Here is a 24331-nt window from a genome sequence, read left to right as displayed (position 1 = left end):
ATGAATGACATTTTGATCTCTGGCAATCATAGCAGCTCAAACATCATGTTTGGAGGTAAGGTCGTTGTTTTTGGTGGAGACTTTAGGCAGATTCTTCCTGTGGTACAAAATGGAAGCATGCATGACATTGTTAATGCGTCATTATGTTTTTCTTATATTTGGTCAAACGTCAAAGTCTTAAGGTTGACAAAGAACATGAGGTTATCTTTAGGGAACGACTCTACAAACATCAAGGAAACTACTGCTTTTTCAAACTGGCTATTAGACATCGGAGAAGGAAAAGTTGGTGAAGCAAATGATGGTGAATCAACTATTGATATACCTGAAGATCTTTTAAATGGTGATTCTTCTGATCCTATTATTGATTTAATTAACTTTGTCTATCCTTCCATTCTTGATAGATTCCATGAGCCTAACTATTTTGACTTTAGCACCTACAAATGAGGTTGTTCAATCTATCAAAAATCGCTTGATGTCTTTGTTTCCTGGCGATGAAAAGGAGTAGTTAAGTTCAGATTCAATTTGTCAGTCAGATCATGTCACACCCCCCAAAATCCACACGCGGAGTATCACCGCCTGGAGGAGTGACATGACCAGGATCAAGCCACCAATCATATTAAACAGTATAAATAGTAAATGTAATTCAGCCAACAATATGAAAGGTGTTTAAAACATAAGTATATTATCAACGTTTAGCGGAAGCATAAAGTAACACCCAATCATAAGTAATACGTAACAATTTGAAATATCATAAATGTTTAACATGGCATCCACGATCCATGTCCACAACGACTGCGCCTCCCTGTGCAAGCTCCATGAGTACCTAATGACCTGCAAGGCATGTAACAACGAGTCAACAAACTAGTTGAGCGAGTTCACAGTTGGTAGTTTAGTTATAGTATTCGTTTCGTATATCGTTCTGTAAACCATGTTTCGTATTTATTTGTATCACGGCCTTCCAGGCATGTTTGCGAAGATTAATGGGGGTTTCCCATGTATTCTAGACTAGTTGTATTTGTATCGCGGCCTTCCAGGCATGTTGGCGAAGATTAGTATTCGTATCGCGGCCATCCAGGCATGTGTGCGAAGATTAGTATTCGTATCGCGGCCTCTTAGGCATGTGTGCGAAGATTAGTGGGGGCTTCCCATGTTTTACCAGTCTAGCTGTGTCTATAAGTGACCATCCCCTAACTAGGTCAGTGGTACGTATTCAAGTAATGATGAAAGTACAAGTAATCATTCAATCCCATTCCCAACCCCGGGAATCCCATGCCTTGGTAAGAGTGTGAACTCACCTTGGTTTGCTCGGTATGCTAAGGTATGTGCTCACAGTTAATCAATCAAGTCCTAGAGTACGCACGTGTACATAATCAGTTTATATTCACGAAGTTCACGTATGCATATAAAATCACAGTAGATAGTGAATCAATGATCACCGAATAGCATAAAGCACTTATTCAAAATCATACAAGTCATGCTTAACATTTAACGGCAGTTAACTAACCAGGTTAACTCTTAACAAAATTAAACTAAGTTACTGTGCAGATTACCCACTCGGCGAAACACCCTTGTTTCGCCGTGAATCCCCTTCGACGAAACACCCCTTTGTTTCATCGTGATATCCCTCGGCGAAACACACTTGATTCGTCGTGTTCGTTTCGTCATAATTGGTTACGGCGAAACACATTTGTTTCGCCATGTTGGTTTCGTCATCAAGTGTTTCGCCGATGCATTTGTTTCGTCGCAACATAACAGTTACAGCAATAATACAGAATTCTAGTAAACCATCGGCCGACATCTATCAATTGCATCCAAGCATCATTGGACCGATACACTTAGGCAAGGCTTTTCTTTGGACCGCTAATTATCAACCGAAAAGACCCAGGAAAATAAAATCAATTTCCTAAACACACACATATCCCCCTTTACTGCACATGGTATGCTACTGATTTTGTTCATGAAGCATGTGCACCTCTAGATTCCATTCACTAGGCCACCACTTAGGTTTAGGGTTGACAATAATTATCATGCCACACACATATAGTGAGCCGACCAAGTTACTGACATAGATCGGTTCCCTAGAACTCATCTAATTTGCCTTTTATTTAATAACACAATCATCAAACCAAACCAAATCAAATCACAATAATCATGACTACATATACTAACATGTTCGGACTTTGAAAGGATAATATCAATAAATATGCATTACAGACGACACGTGATGATCATCAACAAACGCAGCCAAACAATAGTCAAAAGTGTTTTAAATCATATAATCGGGTAATGATTAACACTAACCACAGTGAACAAGGAAATAACTTGATCGTTCTTTGAGGGTCTCGAAGTCACGAGGTTGTCGTTGGGTACAAAGAAAACGAGAGAGAGGAGACGTGTTTTAGGGTTTGTTAGTTATCCAATTCGTGGGCACAGATTAAACAAGTCCTATATTCAATTGTTACTGGGCCAAAGCCCATTCCATGCGTTCGTTGGCCCAAAAGGTGGACGAAAACACCTTGTGTTTTCGTGGGGTGATTCCGTGAGTAGGGTGTTTGGCATGATTATTATTAAACAACAAAATGTTAATTCTAAAATATAGTATTAATCTACATTTCAAATATAATGCACACCATATATATAACATCTCAATCACAGTACGATTTAACATATTATAACATGTACAGTTGTGAAACAAACAAGTCGTGTCAACAAACAGTCTAAACAATTAACGTGTAATAAATGCGAATAAGGAATCTTGGAACTCGAGTTGTCACATTATCCCCAACTTGAAAGAAATTTCGTCCCGAAATTTAGCATGCGGTTACTGAGGAAGCTAGTTAAGTTGTGTAGTTTACTGGTTTTCCTGGGGTGTCACAAATCATGTAAACGAAACTTTTGATGAAAAGCTCTACTCACTGGATGTTTTAAATGGACTTAAACTTTCAGGTGTACCTAATCATCAATTAGTTTTGAAGGTGGGTGTTCCAATAATGCCACTTCGAAATATTGACCAGAAGAATGGTTTGTGTAATGGTACACGACTACGAGTACTTTATCTTGGTAATAGGGTGATTGAAGCTGAGATTATATCTGGTGCTAATATTGGTACAAGAACTTTCATCCCCCGCCTTAGTCTGTCACTATCTGATAAGAAAATCCCTTTCAAGTTCAAAAGAAGACAGTTTCCGGTTGTTGTTTGTTTTGCAATGACTATTAACAAAAGTCAGGGACAATCATTATCCAAGGTTGGATTGTTTCTCCAAGATCCCGTTTTCTCACATGGTCAACTTTATGTGGCACTATCAAGGGTTAAAAGTAGAGCCGGTTTAAAGATGCCGATAACAGATAAAGATGGCCATGCTACAAATAAGACCACAAATGTTGTATACAAATATTTTTTTGGAAATTTATAGTCTTTTTTGTTCATTTATCATTTGTTAAGGAAACTTTTGCCTTTATTTTATTTAAACTATTTTGAATATAAAGTTATATGTGTTTTCGTTTTTTACCGTTCAATCCGTGTGACACACGGGTAATAACCAAGTAATCATGAATAAAAGGATTGAAAGATGGTTTTCCAACTTTCTTTCAACTCTTTTACACTCAAAGCACTCAAGACCGGTAGAATCGGAGCTTATACCGACCTTCTGCTCATTTCTAGTGTCGTGTTGGTCCAAGATCTGAATTCTAACGAAGAGACGACCAATATCGGGTTAAACATGGAAAAACCGTCAAGAACAGCCAGAACTGATGGAACGGGGTGGTTCCCGGCCGTTAGAACAAGCCGAACTTGATGGAATTTCAGTTGTTTAGCACGTCACAGCAACGTCTCGACGAAAACCACTGAAAAACCTTTAAACTTTGTCGAATACAGCTGGACGGGCTAGCCGATCGGACAGGCAGCCGATCGGACAGGCCAGCCGATCGGACAATCTAGCCGATCGGACAGGCTAGCTGATCGGGCAGCCCATCCGAACGGGCCAGCATTCGATCGGATTATCATTCGTTCCTTGTTTATCCCACTATCGTTTAACGCGCTATTAAACGCTCACGCAATCAGTCTGTAATCAGGGTATTCACAAACACTTTCCCGCCAATCCAACCAAACTGTGTTAACCTACCAAATACGCACTGTGAGTATATTTGAACCCCTTTTTATCGCATTTTGGGTGTAACATACGTTCCTAACAAATCGAACTTATCAAACGAATTATTCAATCAATCAATTTATCACTTGCGAATAACTATTATGCATAGATATATGTGATGCTAGTTGCTTATGTGCTAGGACTTATACTCGTGACGTCCCACCACGACTAGTATAGTACTATTGCGCCCAACGGGGTCTAGTTATGCCATCGAAGAATCGAGCATCGAGGACTTAGCTGGTAGTATCAGTTTTGTGAGTATATATGTCATGTATTACGTTTATGCATGTGGAAATTCGCAGCACTTTTTTTAATCTATTACGCTACTACATATCAAACATGTATACTCGCCAATACTTTAGTATTGACATTATTTTAACGTATGTTGCAGGTTTAGTCGCAGTCTACATCAAATCAAGCTAGGAAGTCTAGAAACTCACCTAAAATCTAGGTTGTCGGATTTGAATTGTTCGAGAGAACAAGAAATCTGTGATGACTTATGTGATTGTATTATTTGTTAGTATGGGATGACGAATGTAATAAATATTATCGCATTATAGTTGTTATGGATTCTCTTGAGCTATCTTATTCGCCTAGTGCCGCGCCCCGATGATTCCGCCATCGGTTGGGGTGTGACATAACCAACCGGACATTACCCGAAACACCAAATTTTCACTAAAAGCATTGTTTTGGCATTACCAAGCTAGTTATGATCCCCGAACATCATAACACACTGTACAACATACTAATAACTAAATAACCTAACTAGACACTTGGATTTCGACCATGATCTAACCATAACATTACAACCTAGCCTAAGACCCCCCCCCCCCCAACCTAGTTCACGTCCATAGTGTGGGGCCCACTCTTGATTTTCTTTTTATTAAATAATGGATTGTGTTGGCTATTATTAGACACAAGAACCATGAGTTAAAGCCCCTAAATGGATTATAAGTAAGCACATCATGTTCATAACCTCATTTCTCATTCTTACACACACAAACATCACTCCTTCTCTTCCTCTTGTCTTGCACACGGCCACAACCAACAACCACAACCCCACCATCATTCAATCATTTTACATACATTCTAAGCATACTCAAAGGTGTTAGAGGTTACATAAGGGAGCTTGGAGCTTTTGGAAGTTCAAGGACCTTCACCGTTTGCTTTTATCCACTTGTTTTCTTCACTTGATCATCCCTAGCCTTGTGCTAGTGGTAAGAGTCTTGATCTTGCTAGTTACTTCTATTTTAAGTGGTCAAAAGGAGAAACATAATCATAATCTTGAAGAACACTAAAGATCATAGGAATGAAACTTGAACATAAGCATGATTAATGAAGAAACTAAGTTGATTATGTGTTGATTTGCTTGATGATTGTTGTTTGTTCATATATATGATGTAGATCATCATATGATCTTGCTAGATCATGATTAAAAACATAATCTAGCAAGATGAGAAAGTAGAAATATTGAAGGATGATAGATCCACACAAAGATCATGAACTTGAAAGAATACATTGATTTCTTGTAAAATAATGATCAAAGTAAGTTGTTAACCATGTGGATCTAAAGACTTCATGGGTGATTTCTAAAGAAACCAAGTTAAAAATATAAGTTTAGTTAAATCTTGGTTCTTACATAAACAAACCTTATTTTTGGTGGTTAAACAAGTGTAAAGGTACATATTCTTTAAAAATGAAGTTTTTATTTTAAATTAAGCACACTTTAAAGGATAACAAGGCTTACTAAGAACACTATTAAGTTACTACAAATTTTTGTGAAATTTCAAGTTCATGAAGTAGTAGATTATACTTGTTTTTGGCAAAATTGGTAAGTAAAGGTTGTTTATTATTGTTTATGGATTGATTGTGATGATTTTTACAAAAGAAAATGGTATGCTTGAAAGCATGGAAACCTCCATTTTTAGGGGAAACTATGGCAAAATTTTCTAAAAATATAAACACTTAGAAAAATATTTCTAAACAAGTATTTACAAGTGTTTTTTAAACCATAAATTGTTACAAAACTTTGCCATAATTTTGTTTACAAAAATTAAAATTATTGGAGGTTGGTTTTTATAAAAAAAAAAGTTACTAAATATATATTTAGGAAATATGTATTTAGATGACACCATGTGTGTGATTATTTGTATATTTTGTGTATTAGTTATATTATTTTTTGATTTGAAATAATATAACACATCAAAATACCAAGAATTACAATCCAAAATATTACCAAAATTCCAAGGAATAAATATACAAATAATACTCAACTTGTAGGTGGAACCGAACAAAGGAATATAACTCACAAAAATATTCCAGAAAACTTATTCACAAGTATATTTTTTGTAAATAATATTTTGGACACCAATGAAACAAAAATATGATTTTTTTTACACTTAATTACAAGACTATATCATATTTTTTACAAGGAGAAAGTATATTATTTTTTGCAAGTAAAAATATAAATATTTTCTTGGAATTATTGGAAGATATATTAATTTCGGAAGAAATATATACATATTTTCTCAAACACACATGAAATACATTATTTGTGGGAGAAAACGTATTTTCGTAAGTAAACTTGAAATATATCATTTTGGATGAAAAACGGGTTCATATAATATATTTTCTAAGCTCAACTTGAAAATATATTATTTTTTAGACTTGTATGAAATTTATAAATATTTTTTCCAAGGGAAAAATTATTAAGTAATACTTCTTAAAATATATATTTTGGAGAAATATATTGATGTATTTTTATTAAAGATACTATTCCGGAAAGGTTAATACAAAAATTAAGTATAAGGATACTTAGTAAACACAATAAAAATGTGTATTCTCGTGAGTATAAAAACACTCCGGAATACGACACCGTTACATGGCAAAAATATACAAGTATGAGAAAACGAATACAAATACTCCCATCCTTGGGAAGGATATTCATGTACAAATACAAAAGTGTGATGAGTTAAAAGTATATTATTTTAACGATTATTCCAAAATTTAACGAATATAATTTAAGTTAAAATATTTATTATTTTAACAAATAATCATAACTTGGAATAACATTGATGACACAAACTAACGTAACTCAAGACACTAATCAAGACCAAGGTTAAGGCACGACCTACCCGTCTAATGGACCGTAGTACGCATGTAGGTAGTCGTATACACCAGAGGAAACTTTAAGTTACAGGCGGATTCGAAGAACACAAACCTGTGAGTTCATGTTCCCCCTTTTCTTTAACTGTTTTCGGTTTTATAACTTCGGGAGTGAAGTACATGTTTCAGATTGTTTACAAATATTTTATACATGGTATGGTTAGCTAAGGAAGGGTACTGCTAGATCATGTGAGTGGTGGGTATGACGCTTAAGGCCATTAATCCTCGTTGTAGGACCGAGGGACATGAGTGATAGATCTATTTGGGTGTAGCGAGCCCCACCCATGAGTCCGTCGAGTGGACCATGTGGTGACTATGTCTTATTGACAAAGTCTGCTAGGTTTGAGTTTTCATGCACCACGTCACAAATATTAATGTAGTAGCTGCACATTAATTGATCTATTTCCTTGTTGCTTTCATACCGGGATTTCAAGTACATACAAACATACTTACAAATGTTTCAAAGACTTATTCACAAACACACACATGAACTCGCTCAACTTTTTTTGATGTTTTCAAACTACATATATTTCAGGAAAGTGGTTAAAATAAAAGATGTCATCCAGTAGGGTTTGAGTCATGTGAATTATCCTTGATAGGATACATGTTTCAAAGCCTAGTTTGCATTAGCGTCTTTTGAAAAGTCTTATGGAACTTAAAACCTGTTGGTGTCGTATTCTGAATACGAAGTCTATGTTTTTGAAGATCTAAAACAATGTCGTTGTAATGTTAAAAAATTTTAATCAATGGGTGAACATCTTGGATTTATCATATAGTTGTTTGTTATGGTTGAATGCAATGATATTAAGCAAGTCACACCAAATCCTGCTTCCGCAAAAGTCAGGGTGTAACAGCGGGACTGTATCCCCGCTGACTAAGACCAATAGTGTAATGCTCCGCTTTTTCATAACCTTCCTAATTTAGTAATTGTGTCTTGTAAATCTATTTTTAGAAGCTTAATTCTTTCGAAATCGCATTTCGTTTCATTATCGTAAAACCAAGACTTTAATCATCGTAAAAATCCAAGATTTGAATCATTCGTATTCCTTACGCCCATGTTATACACCTCTCATACATGTTCATGTGCTCGAATCGACTAAATATACGACACCTTATTCATACTTTTTGCTAAATATGTTAAACTTGCAAACACGTCATTATATGCCCAATCTAAGCGAAATTCGACACTATTTCTCGGCAAATATACATGTTTATACTCGTTTTATGTTTGGTTTATGATCCACTTACATAACATACCTTAAAATATGCTTATCGTGCTAAGAACACCCGAATTACACCTTAAAATATCAAGTTTGGAAGTCTAGGGTCTGAAATCGTCAAAATAACAAACAAATAACCCAACCAGACACTCTGGCGGCCCGCGACCCGGCCCAGATGTGTCTTCGCGGCCCGTGAGAGCGGCCCAGTTCAGAGATTGTTAATCAGACTTGTTTTTAGGTGCGAGTTTGTGTTTTATTTTAAGTTTAAACTCGTTTTAGCATTTAATACACACCAAACCCAACCCTAAACACTTCCCTATAAAATCTCACTCTTCTCCACACTTCATACACTTTACAAACTCACAAATTCACTCACAGAACTCTCTCAATCAGCTGGAATTCGCAAGGTTGGACAGGTTCATCACAAGTTGCTAAAACAAGCATATCTCACTCATTTCTTGGTCTTTTGTTTTGATTCTTTTTCCTACTTACTTGGATGGACCTTAGGAACATTTCCACAGGTTTTCCATAGAAAAATGTCACCAAAAAGGCTCCAAAGTGGACTGCAACTTTCTGTATTGATTCATACTTTGTTAATCTTGGTTAAACTTGACTTATCTCATCTCAAACCTATGTCCTTATGCTCATAATCAATTGAATGGTTAGTTGGGCTTAAAAACAAGGTTGAGATATGTAAAACCAGAGGTGTAAACCTCATAAAGTTTCTATTTTGTTTAAGGGTTTTACCCACAAGTAGTGTTCAAGCTTGAAACTTGATGTTTGTGTGATTATAGGACAAGCTTGGGCTATCCTACTAAAAATCCACACATTACTTGATGATTTCTTAGATTAGTTGTAATTATTTTCTTTCTTATTGTATGTTCATGATGAATGTTCATAACATCAAGTGTAGTGGTGAACACCAAGAGGTGCCTCAATGGAAGACTTGCACTTCCTACCTCCTACATGACTTGTATGATATCAAAAGAGGTACCTAAATGGGGGATTTATCCTCCTACCTCATGCTTGACCTATAGAACATACGTACAATATATAATACTAATATACTATCCGAATAACCAAACATTTGATTATGAGCAAGTGGTCATTGTCAAGATAGTAGGTTACATCATCTTGGACTTGATAACTTGTCACGATCCTAATGGGATTTTATCCCATGAAAACATTTAAACTCTTTCGAGTTTCATGGTGTCAAGAACAAGTATCATGTATGCTAGATGATTATTTTTTTCTCGTATGTCTATTTTTCATGTCCTTAGACTTCGAATCCGTAAATCCTAATGTAGACATCCCTTAAAACTCCAAATTGAACACAACCAATTTCCTAGTCTCAACAACTTTGTCGCATTGGATAATCGAAAAGAATATGCAATTTTGTGAGTACACTTGACCCGTTTTCCTTTTAATACACTTTGGGTGCAACATGTTTTACTTGTTAAAATGCACGATTCACAAACATGATTTATTCATTCAATCCTTATATATGCTTTGTTATGCTTAGGTTCATGCTAGAATTCATACTACTTGTTAACCCATCTTAACAATTATAGCGCTATAGTAGTAGCACACCACCCGACGGGGTTTTTGTTAAGTTATATTTTTTACGGTCTCGATATTGCTATATCGAGGGATGATATTATTCTTTACGGTCTCGATATTGCTATATCGAAGGATGCTATTATTCTTGTGGACACTTGGGTTTGACTTTTAGTTATGTATAATAGTTTGACCTTGTATACCAAATTGCTATGTTGGATTGAAAATACTTTTTATACATATGTCATGAGTCTAAAGCTAGTGTACTCGCCAATACTTTTGTATTGAACTATGCTTTTAAAACATGTTGCAGGTTTAACGATGGCGTTGATGATGCATGGAATCTAGTAGGATGCTTAGATACACACTTTAAATTTTGTACTCCTGTTATATTGTATTTCATTATTCATGTTGTTGTAATTGCTTCAAATCCTTGTAATTGACTCTTTAGAAATGGAATGAAATTTATTATTTAGATACTTGTCACAATTATTAGTGTTATGATGTCTCAAGAAATCTATTTCGTCTAACACCGATGTTTCCGCCATCGGTTGGGGTGTGACTGTAGGTCCGACTAGGAGGATCTAGTCGCCTAATCCTTGTATACAAACCAACCCGGTTGTGCGGAATCCAACCAGAAAGGCAAATCGAGATAGAACACGCAAATACACGACACGCAATATTCACCGATTAACACCTCTGTATTAATACGTATGAAAGGTTCAGTTACAAAGCAATGTTTACATATATATTTTGCAAACTCTCTCAAACTCTCGTGTGTGTGTGTTTGCTCTCTGTGTGCTCTCTAACTTGTCTAAGACTAGTAACAGTCTATTTATACACACAGACACAACGAAACAGGATCAGACTTGGCGAATCACTTTTGAAGAAACAACTTTTTGAAGAAACAAACTTTGAAGAAACACAAATGAGGTTGACGAAACAGACTTGTTTCGTCAACTACATGTTTCATCAAAGTTGGGCTTGGGCCCAAGAAGTGTTTCGCCAAACAGTTAGCCCAACTGACTCCTTTTGTTGATCTGTTTCAGCCCAGGGACTAATGTTCAAGTTCTTTATGTCTTGGCCCGCTTGTAATCTTCAAGCACACGACGGAGGAATGTCGTGATTCAAGCCTAGTCGCGTCGAGTCGCGTCCACATCATGTATCAACAAACTCCCCCTTGGACGCTACTCGCGTGATTCGCCTTTCATGTCTTCTATGTCGGAAGATCTTCAAAGTCTTCACGTATTGAAAGTAGAAAGTGTATCAACAAACTCCACGTATCATGTAGGAAGTGTGTTGACAAACTCCCCCTTAACATAAGCTCCCCCTTGAGTTATGCTCGTGAATGACTTGATCATTATGAATTGAGATCCTTGTGGTGTTCATGGTGGTCAGCGGCAACTCGATCATCTTCATCACTTGAGTTCCTTCACGTCGTGTCTTCATTCCGAAGCTTGTCATCGACTATGTTCTCCTTGCCTTTAGAATCTGCACATGCAAGAAATCTAAACGCGTAATGAGAACAACTTCTTGGAATATAGTTAGTATAAGCAAATGACACACGAATGACCATGTTTCAATCAAACACCGTCCGACAGTTTGAAAGTTTAATAAATTTGTCAATTTTAGTTTTTAACTTTCAAAACTTGCAAATTTCGACCGTTTATGAAGATTTAGTCAATTCGGTTTTCGTTCAGGTTTCAGGTAACGAAGAATCGAGATCCAACATCGTACGATCGAAAATAAGATAAAAAGAAAATCTTTTTGGCTTTTATAAAGTTTATATTAAAACACACCTAAAATCTTTTTGGTATTTTTGAATATTTCAAATGTAAAGACTGAAAGCAGTAAATAAATATATACAGACATTCTTTTTGCGAGTTTCGAGGGTAAGAGAATCATATCAGTTCGGTCATGCAAAACGCTCTTGTTGTTCAATTAATTAACATTAAGATAAGCATCTTATAACAATTATCGGTATTGTTGTCCACATAAGCTCAACTTATCAGATGTAATCATGGCGAGGAGATACGTTAAGATATGATTTATACTTACCGACCGGTGTTCATCCACATCACGACACATTCCCGTATCAAGGTATGCATGAGGGTTCATCTTACCGGTGAGTATACCGATTATCATCTGTTTGACCATATATGATGTGAGATTCTCACTTATTTTGATTTGAAAACAAGCCCTGTGTGATAGAATCACTTATTGATGAGGAACTTGATTTTCATATGCATGAGGGCACAGGAGCAAGTCTGTGAACAGGTCAGTACTTTCGTACAGCAGAGAGACGAACTTGACTCCCGGATAAATGTGATATATTATCACTTATTTGTATGGACATGTGATTGTTGATCACTTATTGAGGTCGAATGCAATATGTACACGTATGTATAGTATCATGGAAGATCTAGACTTGCGTCCCTGTTATTTTTAGGTAAAAGATACAACCATGATACCCAGATGATAAGCAGCATAAAGACCGAATATCTCAAAACCTCGGCAATCTATCAAATGAAATTTCGGTACTAAGACCATATGCCAATGAATGGTTCCCACCTGGTCTTCAGTCGGTTAAGATTGATATCACCCTGCACACTTTAAAATGATTGTGAGCCTACCGATACATCTTATATAGAGCTGCTTATCGTTTTTCATTTAAGGTTTAAAGAGGTTTGGATAGACCACTGATGTACTATCATTTTCTCTTTTGCTCGCAAGGAAACTCATTTTTGCTTTTCTATTGTTTTTGTGTTTTTGAAATTTTTCGATGTTTTTGGATTTTCAAGCTTTTGGATTTACTCCCCCTAAAATCAATAAACTAAGATAAATTTAAAACACAAAGGTATTTACAAAAATGATTTTCCGATGTTGGTTTACTCTTGCTTGACCTTAATGCCGTTTACCAATAATAAAAAGTCAAATCTTGATTTGTCAAATGCTTTGGCAAAAAGGTCGGCACGTTGGTCATCGGAGTGGACCTTAACAACATCGATTAATCTTTTCTCAAAGAAATCACGTATGAAGTGATACTTGATTTCGATATGTTTGGTTTTTGAGTGCTGCACAGGATTTCTAGTGATCTGTAAAGCAGCAGAATTATCAACGTAAATAGGAGTAGTTAGGAATTCAAAACCGTAGTCGCGTAATTGTTGTTGAATCCAAAGTACTTGGGAGCAACAACTTGAGGCAGCAATGTATTCAGCTTCGCATGTTGATGTAGCGACGCATGTCTGCTTCTTGCACTGCCATGTGACTAGGCGATTTCCCAAAAACTGACATCCAGCCGTTGTGGATTTGCCGTCGATTTTGCATCCGCCAAAATCAGAATCACTGAAAGCGATCAAGTCGAAGTTATTATCCCTAGGGTACCATAGACCGGTGTCAGGGTAACCCTTCAAATAACGAAAAATCCTTTTTACAGCTGCAAGATGTGAGGCCTTCGGATTGACTTGATATCTGGCAAGCAGGCACGTAGGGTACATTACGTCTGGCCTTGATGATGTGAGGTACATAAGAGATCCGATCATTGCGCGGTAGTATGAGGGGTTAATAGCTTCACCCTTCAAGTCTGGAGTAATTCCGTGATTTTGTGGCAGTGGGGTACCAATGGGCGTTGCATCAGACATCTGGAACCAGCTCAAGATGTCACCAACATATTTAGTCTGATGGATGAATATCCCAGACTCCGTTTGTTGCACTTGTAGGCCCAAAAAGAAGGTCATTTCCCCCATAGCACTCATCTCGAATTTATCCTGCATAATGCGCTCGAAATTCCTACACAAGACATCATTAGTAGAACCAAAAATAATATCATCAACATATACCTGTACCAGAAGAAGATCTCCATCTTGTTCTTTGATGAAAAGAGTACAGTCGATAAGACCTCTTCGAAAACCGTTCTCCAGCAGATAGTTAGATAAGGTTGCATACCAAGCTCGCGGTGCTTGATGAAGACCATAGAGAGCTTTGTTGAGCAACCAAACCCGATCGGGATGGATAGGATCTTCAAAACCTGGAGGCTGTTCGACGTACACCTCTTCTTCAACCACACCATGTAAAAATGCACTTTTCACGTCCATCTGATAAACCTTGAATCCTTTGAAGGACGCATAGGCTAGAAAGATTCGAATTGCTTCAAGACGTGCTACCGGTGCATACACTTCGTTGTAGTCGATCCCTTCCATCTGACGAAAACCTTGAACGACTAAACGTGCTTTGTTCCGGATAACAACTCCACGGTCATCCTTTTTGCATTTAAACACCCAACGGGTACCAATCTTCTTGTAGCCAACAGGTTTCTCTACGAGTTTCCAGACACCAAGCTTCTGGAATTGTTGCAATTCTTCCTGCATTGCTTCCACCCATGAGTTATCTTTCATTGCTTCTTTCCAAGTTCTTGGTTCTTCCTGTGAGACATAACACGCGAAAGACCAATCATTTTGTTGCCCGGATTCTCTAATAGCTGCATACAAGCCTGCATTGTTGTTGTTCCGCAGCATGTTCCTTGTTTGAATGCCACTTTGCACATTTCCGATGATGTTTTGTTGAGGATGGGTATTATGAATCCTTGTTTCAGGATTTTCTCGAACTGGAATATTTATACCCAGGTTGTTGAGATTGAGATCAACAACCAAATCAATGCCCGGAATTGACGAAGAGGATGATGCAGTAGCTTCAGCTGTTCTGGAGGCATCTACTGGAGGGGTACTCTCTGAAGTACCATGAACTGCTGTCGTTGGAGCTTCTTGATCTGCATCGAGAAATTCATCATCCTCTGAAGATTCGTTCAATTCGGCAGCATCGTGAAAATCCTCATTGTCGAGAGCATTGTTGTTCACCGAAGATGGTTCTTGATTAACAAGAATTGGACGAACCACCGGTGAAACTGTTGCATTGTCACTCTTGAAAAACATCCTTGCCGCAACATTCTCTTCAACGGCATCAACATTGATCGAATTGAAAAAGTCATCGTACTCAAACATCCAAGGCTGACCAGGACATTTGACTGGCAATGTGTGCCTTTGTACTCTGACCTCAGACCATTCCTCGACCCTTTTTGTCTCTAGATTCCAGACTCGTAAGTTCGGGGTGGCATACCCAAGAAAGTATCCCTCAATTGCTTTTGCCCCAAACTTTCCATTAGGATCGATCATTGTGCATGGAGCTCCAAACGGTTCAAGATATGACAAATCTGGTTTCCGTTTGTGAAGAAGCTCAAAGCAGGTCTTGTTGTGCCTTTTGACTGTAAGGACTCGGTTCAACGTGTAACATGCAGAGGCCACAGCTTCAGTCCAGAATGGAATAGGCAACTGCGACTCTACCAACATTGTCCTAGCAGTCTCGATCAATGTGCGGTTCTTACGTTCAGCGACGCCATTTTGTTGAGGAGTATAAGCTGCACTGAAATCATGAAGAATACCCTTTGAAGTGCAAAACTCCGCCATGGCATGATTTTTAAATTCAGTACCATTATCGCTGTGTATCCGCCTAACCTTCAACTTATACAAATTCTCAATCTGAATGATCAAGTTTTTGATAATACCAAAGGTTTCACTCTTGTGTGCCATGAACGCCACCCAAGAAAATCTTGAATAATAATCAGTTATCACGAGGCAGTATTGATCATTCCGAATACTTTTGTGCTTGACAGGACCGAACAAATCCATGTGCAAACGTTCAAGAGGAACTGCCACCGTGTTGATCTTCTTTGTAGGGTGCTTCTTCTTCGTTTGTTTTCCTTTCTGGCACGAAACACAGATGTCTTGAAAATGGAAATTTTTGAGAGGAACACCATTCACCAATTCATTTGATACCAAATGATTCATTTTGCGTAAGTGAATGTGACCCATGCGTCTATGCCAAGAGATTGAGTCTTTTTCTATGGCTTTAGAAACGAAACATGTTGCTTGTGCAGACGTAGTAATAGCTTGACTCATATCAAGGACATACAAATCATTTATCCTTGGAGCTGACAAGAGAATCCATTCTTTTGGGATTTTGAAGCCGGGTTTCAGCACATAACATCCATTAGCATCAAAGTGTACTGAGAACTGCTTATCACAGATTTGTGAAACGCTGAGAAGATTGTGATCAAGTTGTTGCACAAAGTTGATCTTATCAAAGCTGACAATCCCGTTGGATATCATTCCTTCACCCGTAATATATCCGCCCTTATCTCCAGCAAAAGCAACATAACCTCCTCTAATAGATTTGACGTCGTAGAGAAGTTTCATGTCGCCTGTCATGTGCCTGGATGCCCCACTATCAACAATCCAATGACTACTGATAGTTCCTCCTGGAACACCCTGCACATGAACTTAGTCAATTAGTTGGAGATGGGGACCCAAGCCATTGTGGTCTTGGGTCTTCCATTTTTATCAACAACAAAAAATTCTTTTCTTTGATGATTTGTGAACTGTGATGGTCCCCCTGATTCAGTAACCGTTTTTGGTTTCCAGGTCTGTTTTGTTTTACCAGTGTTGTTCTTTAAAATTTTAACTTCATGGTTGTCTGAAGTTTTTGAATTGTCTGGTTTGACAGAAACAGATGTTTTGTTAACCGCATCGGTTTTAATCGCCTTTTCAATTTTCTTGACCTGTTGGCGTTTCTGTTTCTTTTCCCTTTCTTTTACAAGGCGGGGATCTTGTTTTACAGAAACAGATCGCTTACGGTCAGTTTGGTCACGTGGAACATCAACTTTTCCTTTTTGTTTATGAAGGTATGGACAATTTCGAATTACATGTCCAATAGTTCCACACTCAAAACATGATCTTCGTTCAACAAGCCCCGAAGTATCCTATGATTGTTTTGCTGATGATGATGAACTTTGTGATCCTGAGGTACTAGGTTTTGAACTGCTTGGTTCATTTCTTTTCTGTACAGTTGCTTTCTTAACAAAATCTAAGTTAGATTTGTTTTCAAACGTTTCGATTTTGTCCGTTCCCGTCGATTTCACAAAGTTTACATTTTTGTTCTTCTTTTGATTCGGCTTCTTTTGAGCTTGAGCCGGTGATTTTCCTTTTGGCTTGGTGTAATTTTGCTGTTTTTGCACTGTTGGTAATTTCTTATTGCCAAATTGTTTTCGAACTTCGGCCTTTGGAATAGGAGGACATTGTGTTACTGTAACACGTGATCCTGTCTTTCCCAAAAACTTACTTGTCGAATTTTCAAAGACTTTACTGATTAATGATTGATTAACATTCTTAATCGGAAAATCTTTGTCTGAGTAAATTTTATCATCACCAACCAGAGTGTACAGCAAATTCACACTCTCTGGCTCTTTTTCAGAAGAGGACTCGATCGCAACAGTCTTAGCGGTTTTTGCAGGAGGATCACATAGAATGTAATTCTCAAGAGGTATGTCCTCATCGTTGATTACCGCATCAGACTTTGCTGGGATAGCATCATCAGATTCATCATCAGAAGAATCAGCATCCTCAATAATGACTGGAGGATCCTGATTCAGTTCAGCAGAAGACACACATGTATCTGCTGATGCATCTGAATCTGATGATACTTCTTTCTTGTATCCGAGTCCTGTTGCAAACTCCTTCACATCTAGAGGGACAGATGGTTCAAAGAAAGTTCTGTCTTCCTCGTCAGGCATCGCATCATAATTGTGTCTCACTGGTGGTGGACATTTCTTGTAGCCTATGCATGTGACATCCCGTTTTTCTTTCTGAACGTCAATGATGTGATCCAACACATAGCTAGAGCTCAAATAACTGTCTAGCTTAAGTTGGATCGCCTCACTTTCTGTTTTGACACAAGCCATCTCCTTTTGCATCATCTCAAGGCGAGATATATACAAATTAATGTCAGTTTGTTTTCTGGAAACCATTTTAGTTAGCTCGGTTTTATCTTTCTTCAACTTTTCAATTACCGATTTAAACTCTTTTTCATGGTTTTCATAAAACATGTTGGCTTCAGTGCACTTGGAAAGATCCACGGTCAACTTCTGGTTGTGGATAAATGTCACATCATATTTTTCTTGCAAAGCCTCATGTTTGCTTTGCAACTCACACCACTTGGCATTCAAAAAAACATGTTTGTCTTGCAAGTCAAACAAACTAGCTTGTAAAGCATCATGTTTGTCTTGCAACTCAGACATGTTTGCCTCTAAATCAGCACATTTAATACTCAAACTATCACAATTATCACAATTAACAGCAGTGGGTTCATCGACACATACCTGACTTGATGAACTGTCGACATTAGCCATAAAGGCTGAATGGAGAGAAGACAAAGAATAAGCAGCTTGATCCACCAAGATAGATCTTCTTTGAGTTCCTGCTGCAGCTTCCTCCAAAAGCTCATCAATATCTGCATCAACTGACGCACTTGATGTCTCACCCACATGATCATCACCTGAACTCGAGGATTCTTCATCTGAACTTCTGCTGTAACCCGAAGAGTCTTTATCCTCAGAAGATTCACCACCATTGGCGGAAGATTCTCCACCACTGGTGTGAACTAGATCCTTCACAACTTCAGCAAAACATGTTGTTCCATCTGGAGCATCACCACTTAACTGAATTGACCAGTCACAACCTTCATCTACTTGAACCACAAGTGCCTGGTTTGCATTTGATGGTCCTGATTGACTCTGGTTGTTGACAGGCACCAATGTGCGCTCGTTGTTCCTTACTTGATTCTGATTTTCCCTGTTGCCTTGACCTCTGAAAGGATTCTGGTTTCCATGTTGAGATGGTCTCGTACATTCACGTTTGAAATGACCACGTTCACCACAATTAAAGCACTTAACAGCCTGCTTATCGAACCCATACTTGGTGTCTTTCTTGCTTTCCAAGCTGGTTCTGCCCGTTCTCTCCATGAAATCCTTTGCTCGCCTAACAGCACTGGCGAAGGCCCACTTGATGTCCATCATCTCCATCTCCTCCTTATCGATCTGCTGATAGTCTTCTTGTGTCAGATTAATGTTGTCAATCTGACCTTCCACTAACCCACAGTACGCACTCACTAACGTGTTTAGCAGCTCCATGTGTTCCTTTGCTACTTCTACACTGACCTTTGAAAAGCTTGAAGTGTCGAGCCGTACTGTATTTGGCTTTGATTGCTGACCAGCAGATGATGTACTTCCATAACATGCTTGTTGTTGAACAGGATGTGGTTGAAGTGGGTTTCCATACAAGTCTGTGGTGGGAGCTGGCTTAACAGGGACTTGTATCTGATTGCCATACAAATCGGTGCTTGTGACAAACGCCGTTTGAAGTGGAGCATGTGAACCGGGTCTTGCAGACGAAGTACCAGAAGTTCCATAGTACATATCAGGATTGCTTGGCACGATGGATCTTGCAGAAGAAGTACTGGAAGTTCCATAATACATTTCAGGATTTTGTGGCACTGGAACTCTTTTTGCCTTTAAGGTTTCCTCCTGATCTTTGTTTTCCAAGAGCTGAACAAAATCATTGATGTGTGTCGTAGCCAAAACTCCATTATACTTCAGAATTTCCAAAAAGCTATTCCACTAAGGTGGCAACGCATCTGCAAACTTCTTCACAACCTCTTCTGGAGTTGTTACTACTCCAAAATTACCCAACTCTGTAAGCAAGTGATAAAACCGGCTTGTCATATCTCCTGTCACGACCCCCGACCCCATCCTAGCCGGAATCGGAAGCCGCGAGCAATCCAGTGGTACCGGTGATTATTTTGAAAAACATTGCAGCGGAAATTTCATCAGGACCGTGAGTTAGGAAAAATATCAGAGTTTTAGAAACACCGGATTTTATTTAAATGGATGGAATAAATTCCATTGTTACAAAGGTAGCTTTTAATAAAATCAATATTTCTTAATTTGATTTAATTAATAAAATAAGCCACTTCTTGAAGTCTTTTAGTGCAGGATCCAGTCCTCACTCCAATCTACTTTAATTACCTGAAACGCGTTTTAAAAAGGTTTTGTCAGCTGAAAATACTAAGTGAGTTCATTCATTTTACTGAAAACGACACATTTGTTATAATTCACAGTATTAAGAGTTTTTACATATGTTTATTATCAACCAATTATCAAGAATAGGTATTTGTCACAGACCAGCTCTGTGACTGTGGTCATATCACCATTGGCTGTCCCAATGAGTGACGTATATCACTTTAGGCTCGCCCACCTAATGTGAAGGAAACAATAATAATAATAATAATATTGTGCACAATACCCCACATACCGGCTGTAATTTGGTGATTACATAAACTTAATCACTGTAATTATAACTCTGAAAAATGATTTGGAGTATTGTAAAATAGTTGATAAAAAAGAGAATGACTCACATTATAATCATGCAGATTCATACGGCCAAAGTTTAGTCTACAGATAAGCCTTGATATATTGCAGATTTATACAGGCAGAGCTTAGCCTATTGATTTAGCCTTGTAATCTAGTGTATACGAACTAGGTAGATAACTTAATACAACAATTACGATAACTCACGAGATCAAATTCTCACAACGAACGACAAAGTGCGATACTTAAACATCCATCGATTTAACGACGAACGACAAAGTATAACCCTATGTGGGCGGCACTTAAACATTCTTTGGATATATTGATCTCGGAAAATGAATCGTAATAGCGATCGAGTTAATACCCTGTATCGTAGCAGCATCCCCTCTACTAATTAGTGATTTTATAGTAATTGAACTATAACTCAGCGTAGAATTGGAATTTCTACGTCGTTTCAACTCCCAGATTCAAGTGCCAAGGCCCTCTATTTATACTGAAAATTTGCATCTCTCGCGTGTCGCGGAAGAATTCGGGGAACCTCCCGCGTATCGCCTGGGATGTCATTTTTAGGGTAGGGTAGGTACGTGTCCAACTAGCTCAGGTGAGTCGACAGTTTTTATAAATTCAATTTAGACAGCGTATTATATGGATAATCGTAAGCTAGGGTTTACCCCCCTGAGTTTTAGGGGCCCTGATCCTGATTCCGATTGTTCTAAAAATTTTAGGGTTTATGCGGAATTACTTGGGTGTCTCAATTAGGGTTTCTTATAGGTTAAATAAAATAATAATTTATAGTTTCGGGTGAGGGTTGTTACATCTCCCAACGATTCCTTATCCATACATGTGAAGCCATCGAATTCTTTCTTGAGTAGATCGTGTCGCAGTTGACGTGTTGCTTCATTCCCTACCCCTCTGGTCTTCAACGCGTCCCACAGCTTTTTCGTTGTCTTGAAACTGACAAACTGATGGTAAATATCTTTGCTTAACGCCTGAGTGAGAATGGCGTATGCTTTCTTTTCCAGATCATACGTCTTCTTTTGATCTTCAGGAAGATCGGCAAACGTAGCAGTAGATGAAGCTGCAACCTCTATAGCTTGATCGAAATCTGTGGTGAAACGTATCCACAATTCTGTATTTTGACCAAGAACGTATGTACGAAATCTATCAACCCAACCCGGATATTCGTTCAAGTGCATCAACTTTGGAGGTCGATTTAAACTTCCGGTTTCGCTCTCGCTCAATAAAATGCTTTGAATACTGGGCGTCTGATTAGATACGAATGCCCATTGACTGGTTGATATAGCATTTGCTTGCGAAGATGTCGACACGGGAGATTCGGCCCATGAGGGAGATAAGCTTGTATTTGTATACTTTCCTCCATCCGGAGCCGGAGTACCCCACCAACTTGGGTTCATCTTTGATGTGATAAAATGAATACCTGAAAAACACAACTCAAATATACAGTTAAACCACAAATGCAAACTTTCTGTTTGAAATCACAAGTGTTTCGACGAAACTGTTTCGCGAAACAGAATATTTTAATTTTTGACGGAACTGATTTTAAACACTAGTGATGATGAAACAGGGCCCAACTTATAATGACGAAACGGGGCCCAAAATTATTTAAAGCCCAAGTGGTTGACGAAATAAGTTATAACTATTTTGGCCCAGACTGATCGGCGAAACAAAGATCCAGTTAATTTGTTTGGCGAAACAGGTCTATTTGCTTTTGGGCTTCACAAATGGAATCGGCTCAAAGCTTCTCTTTGACGAAACTGTTTAGAATTTAAATAGCTTTGTAGGGCTTTAACTCTTTGGGCTTTATAACACAAAGTCAACGAGAAAAAAAACTTGTCTTGGACTCCACAATTTTGGCGAAACAAAAAAAATATAGAATTCTATATTTGGCCTCTTTAATGCTTTTGACGAAACAAGGGGGGGGGGGGGGGGGGGGGGGGTTTAATTGTTCAAGTGGTGATTTAATAAAAGTCAACAAAACAAAAGATCCCTTTTGTTTTTTTTAATCTCGGCGAAACAAAGGGACTTTATGGATTTCTTTAGCCTTTGACGAAACCAAAATTTTAATAGTACTGTTTTATGCTTGACGAAACAAAGTGAATATTTTGGCCCACTTGTTGACGAAATGGATTCTTACGAATGGGCTTTTGACGAAAACAAGAAGGAGGCCCAAAATGTGTTTCGTCAATTTGATAAAAGGAATTTTCTGTTTCGTCGTTTCCCTTTTTGGCGAATCAGACTTGTTTCGTCAAATGTCTGATTCGTCAAAAAGATGTCAGGGGTTGGTGAACTGTTTGAGCTTTATCCTTTTCTGACACACAACAGGCACTCTTTCGGCTAAAGCATACTTGTTTCACCAAACAAGTACGGTGAACAATATTATAATCAGATAACACACCCCAATGCACAAACAACTTTTACAAATGGTTTTCAAAGATTAAAATGGGTAAAACTTTGAAGAACACTTTGAATGTATGAAGAACACAACCCAGAAATATGAGTTTTCCGGTGAACTCACAAACTTCGGAACACAAAGTTTTGCTAAAATGTTTAAGAAAAACCAAGGACTAACATGTGGGCATGAAAATAACACGGTTTTTAGTAAAACACAAAGCAAAACAACAAGATTAAACCCGTTTTTAAGATGTTTTCCAGAAAATATAAACTTTAAAACCCGAAAAACAAACAAGAACACCTCGGTTTTAACAAGGAGAAGAGCCAAGGCTCTGATACCACTTGTAGGTCCGGCTATGACGATCTAGTCGCCTAATCCTTATATACAAACCAACCCGGTTGTGCGGAATCCAACCGGAAAGGCAAACCGAGATAGAACACGCAAATACACGACACGCAATATTCACCGATTAACACCTCTGTATTAATACGTATGAAAGGTTCAGTTACAAAGCAATGTTTACAAATATATTTTGCAAACTCTCTCAAACTCTCGTGTGTGTGTGTTTGCTCTCTGTGTGCTCTCTAACTTGTCTAAGACTAGTAACAGTCTATTTATACACACAGACACAACGAAACAGGATTAGACTTGGCGAATCACTTTTGAAGAAACAACTTTTTGAAGAAACAAACTTTGAAGAAACACAAATGAGGTTGACGAAACAGACTTGTTTCGTCAACTACATGTTTCATCAAAGTTGGGCTTGGGCACAAGAAGTGTTTCGCCAAACAGTTAGCCCAACTGACTTCTTTTGTTGATCTGTTTCAGCCCAGGGACTAATGTTCAAGTTCTTTATGTCTTGGCCCGCTTGTAGTCTTCAAGCACACGACGGAGGAATGTCGTGATTCAAGCTGAGTCGCGTCGAGTCGAGTCGCGTCCACATCATGTATCAACAGTGACAAATAGGTTGAGGGTAACGTCGTCTTCACAAGAGGGGTCTACCACTATGACTAAGATAATCTCTTAAAAAACCCAAAGTGCGGAAATTATCAAATGATACATAAAAGAGGAGTTGGAACAAAGTTATTCTTTTTTGTCTATTTGTTCTCCTTACATTTGTATTTCTATTTTCTAGTTTATCTTTTAAAAAACTTTCAAAACTTTTATCAAAATTTGGTTAGATTAGACGTTAACGATAAGCCGGCATTAAAAACTCTTGTGTCCTTGAACTACCTAGGTATCTTACCATTGTTATACTACATCCACGATGGGTGCACTTGCGCTAACGTGTGTAGAATGATAGTACTGTATCGTGTTTTATAAATTTAAAGTTTGAATCGCGAATAAAAAGTGCTTAAAATATATCTAAAATTTATACCCACACCCGCATTTATTATGGGTAACATGTTGTTATTGATCATTAGGGCTAACTAAAGAACAATGGCAACCTTGTTCTAACAATGGCAAGTAAACTCAACATTAAGCTACTACTTAGCAGTAGGAATTGTCATCAATGGAAGTATGTTACTACTAAGCGGTAGCAATTATGTCATTAGTATTAATTTTTTTTTAACAT

The 24331-nt window shown here is 37.9% G+C and overlaps 1 protein-coding gene across 1 annotated transcript; it reads left to right on the top strand.

Annotated features, from left to right (window-relative positions):
* On the top strand, positions 1–3413 carry LOC110901899. Its single transcript, XM_022148659.2, has 2 exons — positions 1–340; positions 2947–3413. Exons 1-2 carry the CDS (start codon positions 1–3, stop codon positions 3411–3413), a joined length of 807 nt encoding a protein of 268 aa, XP_022004351.2.
* Positions 3414–24331: the final 20918 nt, after the last annotated feature.

Source organism: Helianthus annuus, chromosome 13, assembly GCF_002127325.2.
Source record: "Helianthus annuus cultivar XRQ/B chromosome 13, HanXRQr2.0-SUNRISE, whole genome shotgun sequence".
NCBI lineage: Eukaryota > Viridiplantae > Streptophyta > Magnoliopsida > Asterales > Asteraceae > Helianthus > Helianthus annuus.
Note: the sequence above shows the minus strand (reverse complement) of the source record. Positions and strands in the feature narration are given on the sequence as shown.